Genomic DNA, 24,549 nt, shown 5'->3' with positions numbered 1-24,549 from the left:
TTACAGTGGCAACCTGGGTTTAGCTTTTCGTCGCTTTGACAGTTCAGGGTTGTAAACATTGGCTGAGAGCAAATTCAAAATTTTAGCAAATATTACGATAATAGTACGAATAAAACTGTACACTTTATTTTCGCACCGCACCACAATTTGAATAGAGTAAAAATACATGAGAAGACGCTCGCTGCGGCACTACGGGATTTAAAAAATAACAAAACGTTACGGTTTGCGTTCTGGTCAACGTCGTTTTTAGTTAATTGCACCTAACACTACAACTATTTTCCACCGAACCCGCTCATCAGATTGCCCAGCCCCCCAGCGCCTTGCTGTAACTGCCGCATCATGTTCTGCAACCCGCTCATGCCGCCCATCTGCTGGAACATTCGAGGATCGATCATCTTCGCCATCTGTTGGTTCAGTTTGGCCATCTGCGTCGCGTTAACATTCTTCGTCATATCGCCACTCTTGAACAGTCCCTTAATGCCGCCCATCTTTTTGATGACCGCCGCAAACTTGGTGTACTGCGAGATAAGATCGCGCACCTCACGTTCCACCACCCCGGAGCCCTGGGCCACACGCGTCACACGCGTCGGCTGCTTGCTGAACAGCTTAGCGCCATCCTTGTTATCGAGTTCACCGTCCGACATCGAGTCCATCATCGTCATCAGCCGCTTAATGCGGGCCATCGATTCCTGTTCGCCTCCTTTCGTCATGAAGTCTTGCGAAAACCCTGGAATCATACCCTACCATGTGGAAGAACGCGATGGAATGCGATTACTTAGTAAAAATGACCAATTGACCAGCCACATCAGGGTTACCTACCATAATCTGTGAAAATGGTCCCATCTTCATGATGTTCTGAAACTGCTCGTACATATCGCGGATCGTGAATTGTCCGTGTTTGATTTTGTCAATCAGCTCCTCGTTGTCGTCCAGCTTCAGTTCGTTTACCTTGTCGATCAGTCCCTCAATGTCGCCCATACCGAGTAGTTTGCTGATGAAAGGCTTCGTTTTGAACGGTTCCAAGTCATCTATGTGCTCACCGGTACCGATGAAGATAATCGGCGAGCTGGTAGCTGCCACACTACCCGAAACAACGACACAGGAAGAAAGTTGTTAATTGCTGACGTCCTCACCTCATACTCTAGTTGCGTTTCACTTACGCCGATAAAGCACCACCACCCTTGGCGTGGCCATCTAGCTTCGTAATGATCACCGAACCGATGTCGACCTTTTCTTTGAACGCTTTGGCCTGTGCCTCGCATGCCTGCCCGATGGTGGCGTCCATCACGAAGATAATGTTATCCGGATTAACAGCGTTCGCGACGGCCAACATCTCCTCGAACAGCGATTCCTCCTGTTTGTGCCGACCGCTCGTATCGACGATGATGAATTCGAATCCTTCTTTCTTGAACATATCCACACCATCCTGCGCAATCACCACCGGATCCACCTCGGTGTAACTACCGTAAAACGGGATGCGAGCTTTCGTGGCATTCTGTTTGATCTGATCGTACGCACCCGCACGGAACGTGTCCGCGCATACCAGGCAGGATTTCCAATTCTTCTTCTGGTAGTGGTAGGCCAACTTAGTACACGTTGTCGTCTTTCCCGAACCCTGCAGTCCGACAAACATGATCACGTTCGGGCGACCTTTGATCGGTTGGTACGGCTTAACTCCCGGATCGACCAGCTTAACGAGCTCCTTGAACACGGCTGACTGAATCATGCGACGCTTGTTCAACCCTCCGGCCATCTCATCGAAATCGATCACGGAGCGTACATTTTCGCGCAGCTTCTTCACTAGCCGGATGTTGACGTCTGCCTCAAGGAGCGCCGTGCAGATCTCTTTCAGCATCGAATCAAGCACCTCCTCATTGATGATCGTTGCCTTGCTCAGCGAGTGCAAGGCATTCGTAATCTTGCGTCCTAAATCTGCTAAAACCATCTTGCTTACGGTTCTCGGTGGGAACGATTACAAAATCCCCAAGGCGATGGAAACAGGCTATCGGGCGACTATCGGGCCACTATCGGTTCCTTTCCCTAAACTGGCAATGGATTCACTCTACAAATCACCCTCTAGATAGCCTTTCTCTTCAATGCCGCTAGTGCTAGTGCTGATGCTGGCAGTTCTGGGCCAACAACGAACGCATCCACATCCACTGGACGTCAACCGATTAACCAAATCTGCAATGTTCAGCGTGTTCACCACAAAAAAACAATCTACGAATGCAGTTTACTACAAATTTCCTCGCGATATTGCGTGTGCAAACAGTGGTGGCCACGCTATTGTTTTGCGACATACCAATATCTCGCTCCAACACCAACGGATTTGACACTGACAAATTGTTACGTTTCGTTTCAATTGACGTTCCGTCCGTTTCGAGCAAAGATTCTTTAAAAGAACAACCCTGTGTTGTCTCCCAAAAATCGTAAAACGCATGTCTGATTGTTTGTTGGTTTTGCTCAATTTTACAAATTGGCAGGGCAAATCAAGCTAGTGTTGGCTTCTGTTCAGCATTTTCGTACATTTTCTCGATTTTATGGCCTACGGTTAGAGTAAAGTAAAAACTGCAGGGTTGGGTACTGAAGGTCTTGTATCGTGTGAAGATTATTGCTTCATTCGTGCATCAGACTAGCTTGTTCCTCTAGTGGTAGAAGAGTCTAATTTTTCAAAAACCATGCAACGTAGCAAAATGCACTTCTTTCTCCCAGTTTATTCAGTATTATGCAGAAAAATGCTGTTGTTTGCAATCCCGAAATTCGAGCACTCCGCTCGAACTCGACTCAACTGCTGACAGAACAACCGAAACGAACGTCCAAAAGAGAAATCGCTCTACCCGTCTCACTCTAGCTACTCGCGCTGGTCCGTCGTACAGGGGGAAAAGTGAGTTTCGTTGCGTTTCGACCGAATTCGTTCCTGCTTGGCACTCGCACGGCACACGGGGAAAATGCTCCGCATCCGTTCAGTTCGACCGAGGAGCACTGACCGATAGCGATCGTGTCCTTCCCGTGCCCCGACGAATCCAACCCGTGTTTGGGCCGTAGCAGACGAAGGAATTGGGTGAAAATTCGCTACACCCCCGCCCCGCTACCCGCAACAACCCGTTCCAACCAGCCTACCGACGGGGAGCGCTAGATAGGCGCAACAAAGACGACCGACCAGAAGTGTAGAGTCCGATCGCTTTGCTCGGGGTCTTTATTTCAGGGCCCAAAGCCTTGCGCCATAACCTCGTTCCTGGGTGACTACAACAACTACAACCGCAGAGAGGACAGCGCAGAGAGTCACTGTTTTCATCGTTCCCTCGGGAACACACGCAAGGACGCTTCCCACGAAGGACTTCCAGCTGATCGTGTTTTGGAGACGGAACGGAGCATGCGATCGTAGCCGCTGGTCCAGTCGTCCTGCGCTACTGTTCGTTGGCCGTTCCCTGATACGTGGGTTGTGTGTGCCTGTGTGTGGGTCTGTGCGTGTACGTGCTGCTGCAATGTTTTTGTTTTGATTGCTCCGTTCCAGGATTGGCTCTGGCGATGCTCTAGAAACACTGCACGGCTCGCGGTCGGCGGGAACGTGGCCGTATGCCACAGAGTGAGCCCGGGAAAGGGGCACCAGATTTTGGTTTCGAGTTACTCGGACTGATTGTCGTTCGTGTGTGCTGGAAGAGGGCCGTAGGATCAGCCCCGTACAGGATCTTGCCCCGCTATGAATCCTCACCGTTCGCATCAGCATCCTGGACCGGGGCCCGTGCAGAACGCCAGCATGGGCGAAGTGAGTGCGGGAGGCGCAGCGATGGCCAATCATCGGTTTGAGGCCGACAAGCAGGCCTGGGAGGAAGCGCTCCGCACCTACACCGGGCCCGATCCACTCGATCTGTGGTTCAACTACATCAGCTGGTACGAGCAGAACCGATCGTACGATCGCGCGAACAATCTGCGACCGATCCTGGAGAAGTGTCTCTCCCAGTATCAGGACATGGAGAGCTACAAGCAAGATATACGGCTCGTGAAGCTTTGGATGAAATTCGTAAGCGGGCTGATCGCAATTGATCGCAATGTCATCTTTTTAATCATGTCCTTTTTGCAGATCGATATGCAAACGGAACCGCCCGCCTGGTATCAGATGCTGTACAACAAGAAAATCGGAACACAGTGTGCCAGCTTCTACATCGGCTGGGCGCACTACTGTGATGCGGCGAAAGCATTCAAACAGGCCGAATCGATCTACAATCTCGGCCTTCAGATGAACGCCCGGCCAATGGAAGAGCTGCAGGAAGCACAAAAGAACTTTCGCCTCTCGTTGGCCGGGCGAATGCTATACAATGATCCGTTGTCAAAGAAGCGGTCGGCAAGTACATTGGTTGAGCAGAGACAGCAAATCATTTCGTTAAGTCCGCCACAGAAGAGGGTGCGTCACGAATCAGGAGACTATCTGCCACACCAGGAATCGGAAGGAGCCCCGTCGCATTACGTTTCGCCGACTGCCGGTGCAGATTGTGTGCAACAAACGCGATCGTCTGGCTCGTTTGCTAATGAAGCTAATTACTATCAGAATCAACATCAGCAGCACCAGCAACGGATTCCAGCACAGGCTGTTGTTGTTGCTTCGGGGCAGATACCGATGGCTCAACCGCAATCCCATCATCCGCTTCACTCGTCGGCTACAAATACAGTGGTTGAATCGTCGGATCACTATCACCACTACCAGCAGCAGGAAAAGCACAATGGGACTTATTATACAGCAAACGGCAGTCTGCACGAAGCTGCACCAACAGCGCCTGTAACCCAGCATAATCCGCAGCCTCCATCGCAGCCAGGCTATCAATCTCACCCCGCGCCGGAGGATCCAGCAGCCCGTGGGGCGGCAGCGACTGAAAGTGTTCCAGCGATAGAATATACGTCATCCGAAGATAGTATCATCGAATGTAATCTCAACAACTCGGCGTACGTGATCAGTTCTTCGCTGAGCTACGTCTACGATGATACTGATCTACACCAGTACGCTCTTCCAACGCCGGCGGAGGATCAGCCGTCGACCTCGCCTGAAGTACAACAAGGTGAACGGATGGCACCCGTTCCGGCACCGCCCTCGGATGCCATCAGATTGCCGGTGGGCTTTGTGCGTGAAGCATACACGAACCACGAAACGTGGGACGTGCCGCTGTGCCTCGAAGAACCGTACGATCCACAGCGCCGCTGCTACTATCCGAAGCACCTTGTCTATCCGGATCTCCACGCCGAGCGACCCACGATGGAATTCTCGCTTGAGGAGATCCGTGCCCGCGGATGGTATCGCAGACGCCAGGAACAGGACGAGCAGCGGATGGTGGAGAAAGCGCGAATGTTGCAGCACGAGAAAGAGAAAAAGATGCGCCAAATACAGATGCAACAATACGAACAGCAACAAATCTACCAACAGCGGCAACAGCAACAGCAACCGCACCAGCATCAGCAACATCACCATCGACAGCAGGAAGTGCATCATCAGCCACCGGAGCAACATCGAATGTATGGTCAGGAGTATCATAACCATCAGTCGCAGCCGCCGCCGCAACCGCAGTCGCAGCCGCAACCGCAGCCGCAGCAGCAGCAGCAGCAGCAGCAGCAGCAGCAGCAGCAGCAGCAGCAGCAGCAGCAGCAGCAGCAGCAGCAGCAGCAGCAACACATCGGTTTTCAGCATCAATCGCGTCAAGGCCCGATACAACATACAAGCAACTTTTATCACCAGCAGCAACAGCAACCACACAGTCCGTATCACCATGGATACAGCAATGGTTATCCTGCGACCGCCAGCGCTCAGTCGCAGCATTCGCCCCATTTGACTCCGACCAACTATCATCAGCCGACGGTGATCCAAAATCAACAACCGCCAGCGGCTCCGTCGCCATCGGTACCGATGCATTCACCCTCGCCTATGCATTACGCCGCTCCGCAACATCAGCAGCAGCATCAATATTCTCACACAAACCATCTACCACACCACTCACCACAAACGCCGTACTCGCCGCAGCCGCACGGTCAGTACGAGGGATATAATCACCAAAGTTATGCTGCTCCGAGGGCTGCCGCGCATCATCGGTCTTACCAGACGATGCCAAACGTACACGCGTATGAGTCGCACAGCCCCGCGCACCATATGCCGCACCTTACGCAACCGCAACAGTCGAGACAACAGACGCATCATTACGCTATGCAACCACAAACGCGACCAATCACACCACAATCTCCGTACGCGGTTCCGGCCAGCATGGAAATGGTTCCTCAGCCACAGCAAACGCCTATCTGTAGACCTCCATTAGCTCCTCCGCAGCAGCAGCACTACCATCATCAGCAACAGCAGTACAGCAATCATCATGCTTTGCAACAACCACAGCAGCAGCAGCAGCAGCATCAGCGCCACCAGCAGCCTCCACAACAACAACAACCGGTACCAACTGTGCCGCCGTACCTCCAACCTGTGACAGAGACACAACACGCGAATCATGTTCATCATCAGCATCATCATCAGGAGCAGCAACCGCAGCATGTACTTCCAACGACCAGCGTTCCCGCAATGCACCACCAGCAACCGACCGCTGTTGCCGCTGGTGCTGTGAATGGCAGTACTGCATCTTGGCACCAGCATACAACAAACATCAACAACAACGACAGCACCAACAGTGGCAAGTACAGCAACAACTGTGACGACTACGAGGAGCAGATCGAAGCGTCGACGATACGCTTTTCTACCTCCACGGAGAACGGGACCAGCAAAAGCAAAACCATTACTATCAAGTTCAAAAAGGAAAAGACGGCCCCGGTGACGAATTCGTACACCCTTTCGAGCACCGGTGAGGCGGAGCACCGCTCAAATGGTAGCCAAACGAGTGGCTCGACGGATCCAGCGGCGACGACTCACAGCGTCGTGGTAGTACCTCCTTCGAAGAAACACTCGAAACACACGAAACCCTTGCTTGGGCTGGAGTTGGCAGCAACCGATGCGGAGGAACTATCTCCACCGACCGGCAACGGTGGTCATCATCGATCGCGTGTTGGTAAAAGTAAGTCAGGCAGTAAAGCGTCCCGAGGAAAGCAACACTCGAAGAAAGGCTCGAAAGCAGCTGCCGGAGACGATCTCGATGTTACGCTGTTGCCAGAGTCTGTCCAGGAGACGAACAATCGCATCGATGATGCTAATCTGCTTCTTTCGCTGTCGCACTCCGGTGAGAAAGATGAAGATTCGTCTGTTTCGCTCCCTTCGCAGCCGAGTTTGGTCAAGCGAACGAAACCATCCTCGAAACGATCCAAGACGATTCGGAATGCTGCTGGTGTGAAGCATAATCGGCGACACTTTGTGGTGTACGACGATGACGACGACGAGGAGAACGTGGACGGAGACGTTGAGGATGAGTATTCGGAGGAAGACGTTCGGAATGATGAAGTTGATGATGCAGGAGTGCAGGATGCTTTCTATGGACAGGAAGAGGAAAGAATTAGTGACGATGATGATGATGATGACGATGAGAACGAGTATTACGCCATAGAGGAAGATCAGAGTGGCGAAAGTCAGCGAACCGTGCGCGGTAATGGAGTAGTCGACCGGAAACGACTCGGACGGCCAGAAGAGGACGATTCGTCTTACCAATCGAATTCGGAATTCAACACGTCCTTTAGTAACATTTCGTTCGCCGGTGACAACAGCAATGGTCCGTTTACTTACACCAGTGGTGCTTCGGCTGCTGGTGGAGCGGGAAGTGGGGCCGGTGCCGGTGCCTCAGGAGGAGGCAGCGTCTGTTCGACACCGGTTCGTCGTACGCAAACATCGGTTGGTGGTGGCACTGGGGGTTTCTCGAAAACTTCTACCCCGATCGGTTCGTTCCGCTATCTGCGAAAGCACGAGTCGAATCTGTCGAACCTTGGCCAGAACGAGGACTCGATGAACTCAACGGTGGCCGAGGGTAGCTTCTTCCAGGCAGAAAACGACGAGGAAGCGCAGCGCCGACGGCTCGAGAAGGCCCTCGCAACGATCGATACTCACCTGTCGAAGGCATTCCTCGATCCGTTCAATAATGAGTTGTGCCGGGCGTTCCTGACGAAGGTGGACTTTCCATCGCACAGCAAAGCACATCCGGCAGACTATACTATCACCGACACGAACCTGCCGAAGCTGGTGAAGGGTCAATCGGTACCCCTTGGTGGTACGGTGTACAGCATCGAGAAGGAGGTCGGCCGCGGTTCGTACGGTTCCGTGTTTCGTGCGGTGAACACCCAGAACGGCGGTGTGGTGGCTATCAAGTACCAGAAACCGGCCAACACCTGGGAGTTGTACGTCTGCACGGAGGTGAAGAAACGGCTGACCAATGTTACTGTGGTAGGTCGAATACAGAATATCCAGCCTTTCGAATCCTATTCGCTAATGATCCTTGCTTTTCACCAGCTTCCCGGGTTCATGGACATCTGTGCCGCTGTGATAGCACCGAACGCGAGCGTTCTGGTGTCGGAGTTTTCCCAATACGGATCCCTACTGGATATCAACAACAAGATACGGACGGCGACAACGAAAGTCAGTTCGCTTTGAGACACATTCGCGTTGCACACGACGTTCACTAACGATCGACTTGTTTTTTTGGCAGGTTATGCACGAGTCCCTTGTGATGCACTTTAGCAGCCAGATTCTGTCGATCGTGGAGCATCTACACGCCTGCAACATTATCCACGCCGACATCAAACCGGATAATTTTCTTCTGATGAAAATGTAAGCTCGATATATCCGTTTAGCGCGATCAGCAAGATTGCAAGATCCGTGCTAATCTACCTCTTTGTGGACACTCTTTTCCCTACGTAGACCTTCGCTCGATCTGGAAGCACCAACGATCAGACTGATTGACTTCGGCTGTGCCATTGATATGAACTTTTTCGAACCAAAGCGACAATTTAAGAAGGTGCGCAGTTTCGGACGAAATGGTTCTAAAGTCCGTTAGCGGAGATGCTTCACATATTTTTCTGTTTGCACCAAATTTTTTCAGGTCATCCAGACGGATGGATTCACATGCATCGAGATGCTGGAAGGGCGACCGTGGTCGTTCCAGACCGATCTCTTCTGTGTGGCCGGCACGATCCACGTGATGCTGTTCGGCGAGTACATGCAGCTGGTGAAGAAGTACGAGTGTGGCTGGGACATCAAACAGAAACTGCCAAGGTAAAGCATGCGCCATCAACGGTCACGAAGCCTGACTTGAATATGCATCTTCTGTTTGGGGCCTTTCTCGCCAGGTACCTAAAGAAGCACGTATGGACGGAGGTGTTCCAAAAGTTGCTCAACATCAAGGACATCGACCACATGCCAAACTTGTCCGAGCTGCGCAAACTGATCGACAACGAAGCGTACAACATGGAATCGGAGCTGCTTAAGCACATTCGTACGCTTTCGAACCTGCTGAAAAGCCGATAGGGTATACTCTGTCACCGTCCTGCCGTTGGACCCTGCTTCGTATGTTTGTTTGGTGCTTTTTTGTTTCTCTCAACCTGCCACACACCGAAACAGGCGAACGGGCAGCAGTTTTGTAAGGCACCTCTACTTCACTCTACTACTGCTAGTACTATCACTATCACTACTAGCATTGCGAAGAATTCATCGATCATCATTCGATGCTACTTTAGTTATCGATTGAACAGGCGGTTTTTCGATGACTTCCGGCGAAGTTTTCGATTGGTACTAGGTAGTGTAGCACAGTACAAGATAAGATTATAGGACCTAGACCTGTCGTCTCCACAAGGCTTATACGCCCTCCTGTAGATTCACGCTACGAGAAACGACCTCGTAAAATTGTATAGGATGAATTCTGTTTTGCTATTAAGAAAAAAAAACATTATATTCCAAAGATTAATTCGATTTCCTTACAAAGTCCTTATTATGCTCATTTGTATTCGTTATGTGTTGGCAACATGCTTCGCTGGCCAATTTGACGAAGGTTTTATATTGCAATTTAACAGCACGAACCCCATCGTACGTTATTTTAATGCTAGCGGCAAAGAAAGTGGTTCTAAATTACGGTGTTGGTCATTGGTTCTGGTTGAAGTAGACGTTTGATGACGCACCATTCACGAACGAGCGTGTTGCACAGGTTTAGTTTTGGTTTTTTGTGTGTGCAGAACTCTGCTGTTTATTTGATGCACCACCAGTGGCGATACTAAGACCGACAACCGATGTGAACTCACTTCCTAGTGTCTCTAGGTTTCGTGCTATGAACGGCGCGTGCACGTAAAAGGTGTCCATGCGTCCATTGCTATGGGAAAATTTATTCTCAGTATCTTAAATTATACCTTATTGTAATTATTGTATTCATTGGCGATTAGAGTATTGTACATAACGAATGCCCGCTAGCAAAAATCTATATATCGCTGTGGAGCAACTAGCAAGTGTGAATGCGAAAGCGAACGTGTGTAAAAACTTACGATAGAATTGCGAAACTATGAAATGGAAAACGGAATTACGAAACGAAACCTGAAAACCCCGGAGTGGTACCTCGATTCACTGTGTCTGTCCTTTGCAGATAGCTAGTTATCCTGCCACATCTCCGAGTGCGGCGTGTGCAGGCGGCAAAGCCCATATATTTGTGCAAGGGAGGACGATTCGAATGAAGAATCGGTTGAGAGAGAAATAGAAAAGAGTGACAACGTTGCGTAGTGTAACAAAAAACAAAAGTTATATAAAGTCGTCAAATCAAGCGGCGAAATAAATGGAAAAAAAAAACATTCGAAAAGTATAGTAATGGTGTTACCAACTGCGCTGGTGGGATGCGAACGACATGGAGCTCGGGAACTTAGTGTCGTTCGAAGTTCATCGGCCGAAGTACCACATTTTTCCAATCGTCCAGTTTATTCTTTCATTCATACGATTACCGTCTAAACACTGTTTTACGATACATCCCTACGGAGCACTACAACGGATTGTATATTTACGACATGTGTCTGTGTATATAAATACCGGCATGTGAGGAATTTTATCGTTTCCATTACGCGCGCCTAGAAACCCGCATTCGACGCGCGCAAATGGTTGGCAATGGCGCGAATTATAACGAACAAAATGAAAGCGCGTAAACATTAAAACAAACACTAACGATAAAAACAAACATCTTCCGCTCTTGGAACGCCGACAATGCCGTGTCAATAGTGGCGGCAGATTGCAAACCCTAACCATAAATTGCCCTTCAAAGTGGAATGCGTGCGTTAATGCTGCTGCCTTAAGCATAGTTAAAGTACATATTCTCGTCCGATCGTCGTAAGCATGAGGAAGCAACACCGAAGAACTGGCCCGTTTTGGGTCTACACAATTTGCACCGGCCCGTGGTGCATTTGCAAAACAGAAATGCGCGCATTATTGGCGTGTTTCTAACACTAAAAGATTAACATGTTTTGCTGCCTTTCCCGCGCTCTGTTTCGGTCTGGCTCCCTAATCCTGCAATCGGTAAGTTTTTCGGTTACTGATATTTTTCGTTGATACAGTAGTGCAGTTCACTTTAGCTGGAAACGACTACGGAACAACGAGCCTACGATTGGCTAAGTTCGTGCTTGTTGCTACCTAGTCAGTGCCAAGGGGCCCTCATTCAAAGATGGAGCTTAAAAGCCCTACATGTAACAATTGATGTGTTCGTTTTCGCCGCTAATCGCGTACTCTGCGGTCGACTAACTTCTATAATCCCTGAATATCCTCTGGAATGTCTCGTTTGCCATTCTTTCCTGCTGCACCGATTCGGTAAGATTTGTTCGTCCTTTGTGCCACCACATTCCCGACCAATAACAGCACCTGTCATGGGTTTGGTGCGACTCGGGCCGATTGCCCGATGCTTAGCGCCAAAACTTGTTGAACAGATCCATGAACGAGTCGTAGATCATGAACGTAATCGCGACGTCCAGACAGACGCGGCTCAACCGCGGCACCGTGCCCTTGTAGAACGCCATCGGCCCTTCGTTGCGCCAGATCTGGACCGCACAGTCCATCGTGTTCTTGTACTTGGCCGCCTCCAGGCCTTGCATGCGCGTCTTAACCACATCGATCGGTGTGTTTCCGAAAACGGACGCAGCACCGGCGACAGCACCGAACGCACCGACGACCATTTTGGGCACCGGTTTCGATTGGTCGTTGCCCTTGTACAGGTCCTTCAGCGACTCCATCACGTAGAAGCGGATGGCCTGGTTCGAGCCCTGCTTCATGATCGTCGCCGTCAGGCCCTTGTACACGCCGGACAGACCCTCCTGTCGCACGATCATCCCGACACCGTGGAAGAAACCTTTGTACTTTGGCGTGGCGCTCCGCTGATCGTTGATGAACTTCACCTTCACCGTTTCCATTGGTGTGACGGCGAGGATGGCTTCTGCCACGCCCGCTCCCAACCCGGCCAGCAGTTTGCCGGACGTGCTCAGCTGGCCGTTCGTATCGACAAGCCGGCCTTTGAGGCTCTCGAACGCACCGAACCTACGGAGATTGGAGCAAAATGAGTGACCATTGCTAAGCACAACACGGTACCACCGATCGCCCATTACCTAACGGCCGACTTTGGTATCGAACCGTAGAGCAGCACGCTCAGACCCCGGTAAAGGCCCAGAACACCGTTCGTTTTGACCGTTTTCTTCACACAATCCATAATTCCATTGTACTGCTTCGTTGCGCCCTTCTCATCCAGCTGGAGCTGCGTTTTCACGTACTCGGTCGGGAAGGTGATGCAGATTTCGATGCCTCCGGTAATGCCGCCGGCCACGATACCCTTCAAACCTTTCGCCCCGGGAGCAGCGGCCGCTGCTCCACTCTGCTCCATCCACGGTCGGCACCCGAACGGATTGCGGAATTGACTAGTGTTTTTCGGGCTCGCCATGGCCAGCGTCGTCGGAGTTCCTCCTAACCGGTCCATCGTCGATGAGAGGGATTTTCTGGCGGGTCAAGTAGAATGGCACTTCACGCGGGATCGCGGACACGTGGTGGTAATAAAATGCGTCGCGATGCACGTATCTCACTCTGTGGCCGGCCTTGGTTTGGCTGTGGCTGTAATGGGAAGGTAAACGGCATGAAGTCGGAATATCTTGGCTCCTTGACTGTGAGGTTATTTTCCCAATAAGCCCACCGATGCATCGAAGCAACCCTTCCCCGAAGGTTGCCTTGGACGCACTGCAATTGTAATGCACCACTTTTTGCTCTTTGGATTTGAATTTTAAATGGACTTGGTAGTCAGAATATGTTGAGTTGTGTGCTCGGTAGATCATGTGAATATTGGTTCAATTTCAAACCCCACTAGAGTCGCAGCTTTTCTTGCAAACGCAGGTACTATGACTCCTTAAAAAGAGACGGTTTGGTATGTTGCTCCGCAATCTTCCTTATCTGTGGTACGATTATATTTGATTAGGTGCGTTTTGCTCACAATGCAGCACTGTTACTCTCACGAGCGTTTGTCTCGTATAAGTTCAGGAGAACAGCAATTTTGAACAGGCACTTCCCGATGGTTACTACGATGTTTTAAGCATCGTAGCATCACAATGTTTTGTCTGCTTATGAAACGGTTGACCCACACGATCGCAAGTTGAATCGCGTGAGGTGCACTTTCACCGCTTGCCTGGTCGGGGCTTATCAGCGCTTCAGGCTGGCAACAGTGGGATCAAATGCTTCTCCAGTTCCTCAAGCAGTGTTATTTAAGCAGGAATTGCAGGAGCTCAACCAGAACCTATCGGTAGGAATAGTGAGGGAAAATTTTGCCATCTGACCCCGCATAACTGTTCAATTTCAGATGCTCGTCGATACATTTAGATCTACCCATTCGACAGCTATCCCCTGACCGGTTTCCGATATGCTGGCCATTGAGAGCAGATGAACCTAACGTTCGCAGACCCTACTTATCGGAAGCATGCCAGTAGGGGGGCACGAGGCCATGTCACCGCCTACTCAGTGATAAACGCGTTGCTATGTTGCTGCATTGGTGTTGGTTGTTCGGAACGACGCACAACCCAGCACCCAGCAGTGCACCCTTGAACTTGGAGGGTTCGCGCATAATAATGCCATCGGTATGTTTGCCGAAGTGAGGCCAAATTTGTTTGCAACCCGGACGACACGCACACGCGAATCAGGAACCGGTTTCCGGAGCCAATTATATAATGCCGGTTGTGTATGTTTTCGGTCCTGCACGATTGTAGAGCATGATGGCTGGAAGCCACCGAAGTGGTTTCGTTAATCGATCGTCCTACTAGACGAGTGGTCCCACTTATCAGTTGACGTGAGCGGCAACATTCATCGGGGGCCGATGATTGGACCGGAACGTCGGCGGCGGAAGATAGTGGTCCCCGCTAGAGGTCATAGAACAGCTGTTGAGTGGCGCGATCTTGTGTTCACCTTGACTGGCACTTTCCACTCGGTGCCACTGTGTTGCCAAGCCCGGAGCGGATACTGAATTCGCTAAAAAGCACCACAGTTTGGCTAGGGTTGTGCTTCAAACAAATACTGCCAATCACTGTGCACATACAAGCGTGGTTTTGTTCTTATTTTCGCGCCTCGTCCTCCTACTGACGTCATTCCGAGGTCAACACATCATTCCACAGTGCGCTTGGGTACGCGATTTACATTCGAGTGTTTTCAGCGGTCCGCCGTCGATTGAACGAAAAATTTGAACTTTTAAACCGAAGCCGAATCGTGGACAATAACAACATAACTGCGCGCCATTGCGCAACACGCGTTTCGATGGCGCCCTTCATTGGCGCCCTACTTTCACGAACCGTCCCCCACCCTGGGACCCAGATCACGCCACGGAGCCACTCATCACCGTGTTACGCAAAAACCCGCGCTAACCTGGAGTGCTGGGGGAACGATGCACTGGAGCTACGCAAAAGTGATGCGTTCTAGGAAGAATAATCCTTTCGTTGCCGGACGTGGCGGGTTTTTGTGAGAACCGCGCAAAAGAAGCGCACGACACGAGGGCAACGATTCGATCAAGAATTGCGCGCGGTTCGAGGCTCGGCGTGAAACTGACGACGAGTGCGTCGTCGGGTGACGACGTTGTCGTTCGTTGTGGTTTTCACTTTTGTTTGTGTGTCTCGCGGGGAACACGAACCCGTCGTAATCGCGCGTCGTGCGTGCACCGCACGTGGTTGTGTCAGTGGAAGCGCATGACTCGATCCATCACGCTGGCGCTGGATTGACCAGCGGATCCAACATAGCAGTTCACATCACCCGTTTATTTTCGGCAGTCCCTGGGGAGATAAAATTCGCCAAAACATTCGACCTACCGTTCCCTGTTTTGATTGATTGCTGTTAGTCACGTTTAAAAATATCAGCACATTTTATACGAAATCGCATTGTTTACTGTACTTTTTGGCGATTTCCCTGGAAACTCAGCATATCTAGCGGCTGGTATTCTGAACCACAGGCCCTCGTACAAAATGCACTTATTGGTTCGAATAAATGATTACAAAATTATCAACTAACGTCGTGCGATTGATGGTTTGTCGAACGTTAACGAGTTGGCTTACCGCAAGTGGTACGCAGTATCGCAGCCAATGTGATAATAATGAATACTACTTGGTTCGACGCATAAGATGGGCCAACCGTCGCTTCAGAGTTTTCATGTTGTTAGTTGACAAACCGTAACAAACCGCGGAAATGGGATAGCTTCAATCCTTGAATGTTTCGACTAGCATAATTTTGATAGCACTCCAATTTGATTTCGTGTTTACTCAGTTGCTGCGAAAATCAACACAAGGCAAATAGCTAACATAGCTGGCGATGACTATGACTGAGCAAAGCATGAATTTTCCAGTAGTGAAAAAAATCAAACCCAAGAGAATTGGTTAAAATTGAACATTTCTAACGACGTGAAAATATTGGAAAACAGTTTTTCGTTGTAATCGTAAAAATAATATCCATCGGGTGCCGTCCGATCCCTGTTTCCGCTGCGTTCGGACATTTGTAAGGTTCGCCGGTTTGAAAACAAACGTGTCCACCAAAACATTGCGCGTTGGTATTGGTGCCGCACTCTTTCACTCTTCCTCACTACGCCCATCGTTATCGTCCACCAGTTCGGTCTATCGATTTTCTTCCCAATTTCCTTCCAAAGGTCGCGTAGGCGGTGAAAAACGTTCATTCAAAATCCACGGGTTACGGTGCCACGGAATTACACCCACCTTACGAATCGGATCAACAGCCACCGTCCACGGTTTCGTATTGGGAAATAGAATGCTGATTCATCGATTTGGACACGAAATGGAATTTGGAATTGGACAGCAACGCACTTTTCCCACCACAGCCACAGAACACACAACTTTATCGCTCACGTCGTTGCTCACGTACGCCGGCTCCGCTACTGGTGAAACTCAAACTCCCAATTATGTAATCCCTCCGGTGGCAGTGAGTTTGCCTGCCGCGGCCCAACACAACACACTCCCGCGAAGCGGCTTTCCATGGTTTTGTAATGGCACCGAAACTGTGAGTTGGACCGTCTTGGCGGCACACTACCTACACACTAGCACCAGCGACACATATCATGTGCATATGCGAACGATGCTGTGCTCGTGCCCGAGAATCGTGCGATGTCCGGCGCACAACGGATGATGACGTCATGCTCGTCCGATGATTTCTATGCCCGCGAAATGAGAAGCACCGTCTGGGCGGCGAAATTCGCTGTCGGGGCGCGTAAGGGGCTGACACGCAGTTTCACTGCGAACATTGTTCTGCGAAAAAAGTGCGCAGATTCTTCCCAAAACATAATATTTGCAATACAAATTCTCCATAGTGTTTCACTGCGAACATTTTTCTAGGATTCGCAGTTGTAAACGGCCGGCGGCGAGTGCTCTTAGCGCCATCTGGTTGTGAAAATGTTATGTTTTCAATTTTGCCGTTACCAGAGCCACGTGGTAAAGAATTTCGTTCATCAAAAGACAACTTACGTTTCGTTTTTGGTTTACAATGTGCATCATTGCATTCTGTTTAAAAAGAGGCCAATGACAATGGGGCTTCTAATAAATCTAACAATGAAGGACTATCCCATTGAAGTAAAAATTCCATTCCAATGTTGTGTTTGTACTATTTTTCTATTTGTACATTTACGGCAGTGTACATCGCACATTACATATAGAAAAGCCATAAGATAAGATAACTACTAGGAACGTTAAAGGCGATAAGTAGTAAAAATGAACCAACTTAAAATCCGGCAAGCTTATGTTGAAGTGCACCAAAATGAAACAAAATGAAAACAACATAAAAACCGAAAAATTATAATAAATCGCTTACGCTTGGTCTTTATTTTATCGTTTTTAGCAACAAAACAATAGCAAAAAATTATGATTAAATCATAACATTTCATCCGAAATATAACCTATTATCGTTATTGGTTCGTGTTTTCTCGTACACGCCGAGAGAAGAGCATGTCGTCTTCTTGCGATGTTGTTCCTATTTTTGTGGAATTGCTCTACCCTCTGTTACGATGGGTATTTAATAAATGCGCTTATGATGCTGGAAATGTAATGTGTGTTGTGTCGCGATGGTATAAAGCATAGTTGTTCGTATGGTGTGGCGCAATCGACCGTCCGGCAGTGGACGGTTCTCCGACGGTTCGTGTGTAGCAGATCCACCGCGCCACCGAAAACGGTCAGTTGTGATGTTTAAAACCACTGCTCTCAGGTCCCCATGCTTTAGGCTGCCACTTTGTAGTATCGGACACACTTGGCGCTGCCCGCGGTCATGGTGGCAGTCATGTCGGTACCGGTAAACTCGCGCACGATGGTGGTCGGTTTGTCGCCCTTCTGCTCGTGGATCAGCTTGTTGCCATCGAAGGTGCAGACGGACTTGACCATGCGCCCGTCGACGGTCTCCTCGTCGAACTCCTCGCCAAGCTTGAATTTGATAGTGGTGTTCTTGAAGGTGGACAGCGTGTTGAACGTGTACTCATCGCCGTTCTTCAAAAGCTCCACCGTCGGCGAGATGCTGTTGCCAAGCTTGCGCAGCACCATGCCAACACCTGAGCAGAGTAGAGCAAAACGGAGAGAGAAATTAGGAAGATGGTTCGAACGATCAAACAAAAGCTAGACTTTCTTTCCACGAGCAGCGGCTTATCTCTGTTAGCTATACCAAATAACACTTGTTAAATTACAATGCCTTCGATCTGCAGCAAGAAGGGGCCCGCTATTACTTGGTGGTTATCAGTAAACGCCCCTTGAAAATCCTTGGCCAAGGTGAACCAATGCGATTAGCTGCAATCAGGCTCCCCCTGGAGCACGGATTAGCGAAACCGCCAAGAGTAGGTTCCGCATCAATCCCGTAACCCACACACTCGCAAACGTGTGGGTGGAACACTCCGATTATGATTGCGGTTGATAGGCAAAACGAAATAGAAACAATTTTCGATGCAGTTCCGCCTCCGAAGCATCGTGTCACGTGCAAAGTGTTTTCTATTTGCTTTGCTAAGTTATGGCACTTTGCAAAACAATTGCATGCCACACACGTGCAGCTAATCGCCAAAGTCCATGGTAAGAACGTTACATTCGCCTTACAACCAAGTTTTACTCGTTGCACTTGGGAGGCGATATACGTTTTAATCGGGAAGTAATGGACGACTCATGAACCACACCCGGATCGGCCGGAAATGATTTTATTAACGAACCGGGAGGAGACACATAGGTCCGCCGCGCGTTGGTGCGTTTCGAGCAGGTCCATCGGTCACCACCATTGTCACTCGGTATGACCAATGGGCCGAAGGCGGCGTGGCTTAAGAAGGAAGTTCTTTAAATGGCATTAATCCACCGACTCTGTCTGCTGGCAGCGTGCGTTCATCGTGCGAGGGTTCCGCATACAAATGGGAAAGAAAACCAATTAAATTAACACGCACACGTCACACGAGCCAATTGATAGAAGACGGCAAAAAACATGAGTGCATCGTAGGAAAGCATCGTGAAGGGTTGCAATGTAGAAGCCCATAACCAGAGAAAGGTGTGTCGCCCGTTGAAAGATATCCCTGGGCCAGTTACACAACATGTCAGGATTCAGTTCGAGGTGACAATGTAACTTTGTTTTTTTTTTCAAACACGGACACAAAAAAGCAGGAACCGAACCGATTCAGCCTGGAGTGAAAACAGAGGGATTGAAATTGATTATGTGGAATTTTTCCGTTGCTGATAATGGGGCGATAAGAATTTATACTGCACCGTGGGTGTAAATGGGCGTCGCTTTGGGCAGGTTTTCGTTGCGCAAATTTTGCGGTGCATTTTAAACTGATTTTTTACAAGTGTTGCAAAAGGGCTTTGGCTTTTATCAATCGTTACCCGACAAACACGGCGATAAGATTGGAAGGCATGGTTGAGGACTGTAGCGAGCCAAAGAGGCACCCCTGTTTGCCGCTTTTGCTTATCGGTATTTATATTTATAATTTATGTCACCATGAGTAATCCGTGGTGAAGCGTCTGGAAGAGGATGACATCCCGGTGTTGCTTTCTTGGTACGGTCCGTTCACTCCCATTTTAACACCACTTATCACCTCACGCTTGAATACGTTTATCAAGCGGTTGGCACCACTATCGGGAGGGGGGTTCCGGCTCTTGTTTGTCCCTTAACACTGTGTCCCCTAGCTGTCACTTCCTATCACACAGGACCCAGTCCTTTCGCAACCTTCTTATTAAAACAATTTAACTTAACTTCTAACATATTAAAGGGGCACCCTCGATTAGCGGAAAACAAAGGTCAACACTCGGGCCGTTGTTATCGTTTAACCCGTTCGAGGCCCTGTCCTTTTCGGTAACGTAAACCCACTCATAAATGATATGCGGCCATCGATGACAAAGCGGAAGCGCGAATCGTAAGAAAGTCGTCCAACCTAGAAACTATCAGGAAGGTTATTAAGCACTATCAACAGGTGTCCCGGCGTATCGAGGTCATCAGTGCGGAATCAAACAATGTGTGCACGTGTCCGCCAAATTGAGGCTGTCATGCGTTTATTATAATTACGCAAATGGGGGAAGCCTTCAGCCCAATACGTCGGGTCAAACCACCGACCGGGCGTCGATTAGGAATTATCCGATAAACCGTCATCTAATGAGCGCACGCTGACGTCGACGGTCGTGGACCATTAAATGAGTTTCACCTTCGACGGAAGGGTACCGTCTCGTCCGGGTGCTGTCGAATAATCGCGTTAATCTCTTCTCCGAACCACTTCCCAGCCGATAACTGCTCCCCGTTCCGCGCACCCCGGATCCAGTGCGTTGGGTCTAAATAGGTAATCAACACCGGGTCAGTCCGGAGCAATGCGCGCCCGAGCCGAATGGGATAATATATTGAATTCTTGATTCAATTATGTTGCCGCCCTCTTGCTTTTAACCAATTGAACCTCTTGAGACCGTGATTCCGCCAACAATGCGCCCTGGTCTGCTCTCTGACCCGTTAGCGACGGCCCGGGTAGGTCGGCCATGCCGCTCTTTCGGTGTCTTTCGCAGTCTTTCTCCGTGTTCCCTCGTTTCGTTTGACACGAGTGTCAAGTTGGCGTGGCGTGAGAAAAATAAGCGTTTAAAAAGCGGCCAACAACATCATCCGTGGTGAACGGGGCCCCCCGTTCACGGTGCGAGCACGATTGACGGGCCAGACCAGCAGCAGCATCATGCCGGTGGGTAAATTGGATTGTCGTTAATTAATTCACAATGGTCGGACGGACCGACGCCGACGTTGCTGTTGCTGCTGCTGGTTGCAATTTGTCCAAGGAAAGCAGGAAGTCCTCGCGGGGGCTAACGTCTGCCGGTTTGGTGCGCAGAATATGTTTTGTCGGGACGGAACGTTCAGCGATTTAGGAACGTCTTCGCAGATGTTACTAATTAGGCCACGCGATAGTGTCTGCTTCATTTGAACAGAACATTATTCATTTCTTGAAATTGAAAGTAAAACCGAGAACCGGCGTCACGATTTCTGTTTTAATTGTTTGTAATGCCATGGCTACCCATGAGTCAGAGTAGTTGGACCAAGGCTACGCTACTTGGATTCGATGCAAATTGACTGAGTAATAACACTTTGAAACCAGACGCCGTGTGATGTATTTTAAAGACACGGCGTTCGGTGCGTAACCGTAGGAACAAAAAGTGCGCACGCAGCAATTTTGAACACATTCTTTTTTTTGTGTTAAAGTACAAATGATAATTGCTTTTCCCTTTTTTATAGAGGCCAATAAAAACGATGCCCTTTCCCGTCAAACGAGCAGGCTGTGGTGACGCTGGACAGCAAAGAGGTCATCAATCGTTCGAAGGGGCCAGAATAGGACGGTACAAGCGCTACCGGCAGTGAGTGTGAGCTGGTGACAAAAGCGTGGGCCAATGACCCCTTTCTATTGCGCCTCCGTACTTATCAGTGCACGTATTAGTCGCGCTTCGGGTAACGCTGCTTGATGCGGCAACCATGGCGCGTTGGGGAGAAAATGGCCAATACATGAAGAATGCGAAGGATAGGTTCACGCCAATCGCTTCGCTGCGGTGCCAGAAACTTGAAGCATCGTTTAAAAATATAATCGGAAACATTTTAACCGAGAAAAGAACACGCCATCCCCCGGTCTTCTTGGATGCTGCAGGGCGCATTCCGTTGCGTAGCGAATTCCTTGCTCCGGTCTCGCCGGTTAGGAATTTCTTCGCAGCAAAAGTATTCAAACCGGTTCGGAGAGAAGATCCTAATGCCAGAAAAACGCGTCCATCGAAACCAAGCGAAATTGCCGGCCGGTTTCGCATCCGGTCGGCAGTAGCAGGGCGCAAACGCGATCAGCATCGTACGATGCGTGGCGTTGGTTTTTTGTCGGGCCTCCAGGATACGGGAGCCGGCTGCGCCAGAAAGAGACGCAGGAAGCGTCTGCCCATCCCGGGCCGGTTCTCTGCAACGCGTGATGCTTTGCCGGTGCAAGTGGAAACCCGCATTTTCATTCTACTTTTTCACTGTTTTACTTCGGAATTCGCAACTGTTTCACTTCCAAAGCACTGAATCTATCGTTCACCGTGGTGCCGGTGTCGCTCACGAAAAAGGACAATGCTTCGAATATTCGGTTTCACATGTGGGGGACGGACACATTAAACTCACCTAGCGCCTTCATGTAATCATCAAAGCCCTCCGACTTCTCCATCTTGTACTTCTTTCCTTCCCAGACGGCCATTGTGATGCGAGAAGCTCGGAGTTCCGGAACGGATGAAGCGATGAAAATAGGCGATGCGACGCGTTCAACACGGAGTTTACCTAGTTTACGGAGTTACCAATTATTTTATGTTATTATGTTTATGTTGAGAGATTTTGAGCCTGAAGCTTCTTCTTCTTCTTCTTGTACACGAGATTCTTCTTCTTTCGATGTTTAGGTACCAGAGACTAGGAACGCAGAGAGAGAGGGAAAGTTTCTCTCTCTCGCTCGTTTCGTGTTCGCGATTTTCGTAGGTTGAACGGGAAAATTTCTTGACGGCAAAAGTTGAAAAATGATTGAAATTTCTGGCTCTGAATTTCTGAGGCTTGCTTTGTCTGAATAATAAATTACCTCTTTACGGAGTTCACTCGTTATTGAAAAAACTTGAAAAAGGAGTAAATTTCTGAGTCTTTTGTATTAATCTGAATTTTGAACCTGTCTCTGCGTTCCCGGTCTCTGTCTCTCGGCGTTCCCGGTCTCTGTTATTCTCTTTCTCCGTCTTGTTTCTCGCGCTCTCTCCGTTTTTCTGCCCCTATCCTACCTAAGGCTGTTGCTAGAGCGAGATGGCGGATGAGCAAGTGCATGTGAGCAAGCGAGACAGCAAGTGCCGGCGGCTGCATAAGCGACGCGCTGCTAGTGACGCGTCGCGTTATCGCACCGCAACGCCGATGGACTTTGAACGATACCGGTTTAAACGATAACGGTCGAAACGATAACGATAGCGCTACAAATTAAATGAATTGTAATTATATTTTAATTTCAAATATAAATGAAACTGCTTTTACGTGAATTTATCGTGTGTTATTTCAAAACGGACATCTTTAAACGTCAAAGTAAGATGAAGGAAAATTGTTGCAACATCCATAAAATTGTGTGTTTTCTGTAATTCTAATGCCTCGACGTTACTATTCAAATTCAATGCTGGACGCCGTGGCTAACGCGAGAATTACGTTATATGAAGATAGAATTTTCTCACACGCTTCACAATGAGTCAGCTACCGATGGCTTCCCACGTGTTCAATTGTCGCTGACTACCGGCGAAGGCACACTGTTAAAAGGATTTTTTTTCTTTTGAATTATAGAGGCGACTGTTAAAAAGAATTAAAATTGAAATTTCTACTGCTCGAATAATGTAAACGGTATTTTCAATTGCTTAATTACAGATTTTGAATGGTCAATATCGTTAAATGGATTAAAGGCACCTTGCAATGTTGATCATTTGATTTTAAACCATAAGATGATCTTGCAAATCAGTTAAGCGAAATGATCTTGAAAAGAAAATGTCCGCAGTACTGCCCAAATACTGTGCAACATTTTACATATGTAAATTTGTAGTTGGTTGTGCATGAATCACAGTGACCGCGCGGTAAGCATTAGAAGTTTGCTGCTTGCATAAATTGGATTCTGAACCATCAATTGTATAATATAATCTCTCCGTTCGCCGGACATAAGGATATCGTACCAAGGTGCTGTTGGTCACCATCTCAACTGAGTCATGTGCCTCGATACTGCATTTTGCTGACAGTAAGGCATCTTAAAAAACAATCGGCATAGTACAGGAACTTGCAGCACTCGTTGCCAGCTCACGCAGTCTCTGGACTGGCTGGCGCCCCGCCATTATCGGGCCAGAAACGTGCCCATTATCATCGACATCGCGAACGCCGGTCAAGGTGTGGTAATCGATTTAAAAAATCGACCTTCCAACCACTGCAACGCTAACGCTACCCAAAGCGGCAACGGTTTGCTGCAGAGAGGAGCGTAAAAGTCTTTGCCAGGGTCTTAAAGCCGACCCGATACGGCAAAGCCTCCGGTTGCTTAGGAGCAGAGGTCAAGATTAGATAATTTCCCAACCGGTGTTTGTTGGACGTAGTCGTGAACGTAACCGGCTTTACGCGGGACGGCAGTAGTCCTTGCGTGTCAGATTTGAATTCGATCCAATCGCTTGGATTGCATAGAGTAGGAAATGGAGAACTCCTCGTCAGTAATCTCCGTCCCGCAAACTTTTCCTTCCCGCATCAAGCCTTCTCAAGAAGCCCGTTTTGATGGCATTAGTCGCTTCTTGACCTAAAACGCTTCAAAGCGCAACAGTGACAGGGATTGAGAAGTTTCAGGCCTTCCCCGCCTATGCCTGCGGCAAGTTTGGATCACAGAGAAAAACAACATGTATCGGGACGTCTGGGGTTCAGCAAACCCACCAACAGCACCGCACTCGCTACGCCAGTGCTCTTACATCCACCATCGTATTATCCCTCCTGCGGTAGGCTGCCCGTAATAAACTTTCCAACAACACTCTAAAAGATGCCCCACAACGGGCCGGGTGGGTCTTCACTTTTTCCACGATTTCCCGTGGAGGTCGGAAAAACGAATCTACGGTTCAAAACAGGGGGGATGTGGGAATGTTTTTCTCAAAACAAGCAAA

The 24,549-nt window shown here is 49.2% G+C and overlaps 4 protein-coding genes across 10 annotated transcripts; 1 reads left to right on the top strand and 3 right to left on the bottom strand.

Annotated features, from left to right (window-relative positions):
• Nucleotides 1-104: 104 nt before the first annotated feature.
• On the bottom strand, nucleotides 105-2,307 carry LOC131208482 (signal recognition particle subunit SRP54). Its single transcript, XM_058201257.1, has 3 exons — nucleotides 1,161-2,307; nucleotides 820-1,081; nucleotides 105-740 (listed from the first exon to the last, which is right to left on the bottom strand). Exons 1-3 carry the CDS (start codon nucleotides 1,943-1,945, stop codon nucleotides 273-275), a joined length of 1,515 nt encoding a protein of 504 aa, XP_058057240.1. The 5' UTR covers nucleotides 1,946-2,307; the 3' UTR covers nucleotides 105-272.
• Nucleotides 2,308-3,700: 1,393 nt separating this feature from the next.
• Nucleotides 3,701-10,685, top strand: LOC131207222 (uncharacterized). The gene is made up of 10 exons (XM_058199832.1): nucleotides 3,701-4,021; nucleotides 4,082-5,470; nucleotides 5,573-6,338; nucleotides 6,459-7,700; nucleotides 7,752-8,344; nucleotides 8,411-8,536; nucleotides 8,607-8,728; nucleotides 8,819-8,915; nucleotides 9,000-9,172; nucleotides 9,247-10,685. Exons 1-10 carry the CDS (start codon nucleotides 3,701-3,703, stop codon nucleotides 9,422-9,424), a joined length of 5,007 nt encoding a protein of 1,668 aa, XP_058055815.1. The 3' UTR covers nucleotides 9,425-10,685.
• Nucleotides 10,686-10,892: 207 nt separating this feature from the next.
• On the bottom strand, nucleotides 10,893-16,399 carry LOC131212741 (putative tricarboxylate transport protein, mitochondrial). Of its 7 annotated transcripts, none has more exons than XM_058206729.1 (3): nucleotides 16,132-16,399; nucleotides 12,517-13,012; nucleotides 10,893-12,448 (listed from the first exon to the last, which is right to left on the bottom strand). In XM_058206729.1, the coding sequence occupies exons 2-3, from the start codon at nucleotides 12,879-12,881 to the stop codon at nucleotides 11,821-11,823; spliced, it is 993 nt and encodes a 330-aa protein (XP_058062712.1). In that variant the 5' UTR covers nucleotides 12,882-13,012; nucleotides 16,132-16,399; the 3' UTR covers nucleotides 10,893-11,820. The 7 variants fall into 7 exon arrangements, with proteins under 7 accessions (XP_058062712.1, XP_058062713.1, XP_058062717.1 ...); XM_058206730.1 differs by having other exon boundaries at nucleotides 12,517-13,006; XM_058206734.1 differs by lacking the exon at nucleotides 16,132-16,399 and adding an exon at nucleotides 15,238-15,334 and having other exon boundaries at nucleotides 12,517-13,006.
• An 819-nt stretch (nucleotides 16,400-17,218) lies between these two features.
• Nucleotides 17,219-22,557, bottom strand: LOC131211803 (probable fatty acid-binding protein). The gene is made up of 3 exons (XM_058205426.1): nucleotides 22,482-22,557; nucleotides 22,040-22,192; nucleotides 17,219-17,963 (listed from the first exon to the last, which is right to left on the bottom strand). Exons 2-3 carry the CDS (start codon nucleotides 22,110-22,112, stop codon nucleotides 17,638-17,640), a joined length of 399 nt encoding a protein of 132 aa, XP_058061409.1. The 5' UTR covers nucleotides 22,113-22,192; nucleotides 22,482-22,557; the 3' UTR covers nucleotides 17,219-17,637.
• Nucleotides 22,558-24,549: the final 1,992 nt, after the last annotated feature.

The sequence above is a fragment of the Anopheles bellator genome, chromosome 2 (genome assembly GCF_943735745.2).
Source record: "Anopheles bellator chromosome 2, idAnoBellAS_SP24_06.2, whole genome shotgun sequence".
In the NCBI taxonomy this organism is placed as follows: Eukaryota; Metazoa; Arthropoda; class Insecta; order Diptera; family Culicidae; genus Anopheles; species Anopheles bellator.
The sequence above is the reverse complement of the archived record's forward strand: the minus strand, read 5'-3'. Positions and strand labels throughout refer to the sequence as shown.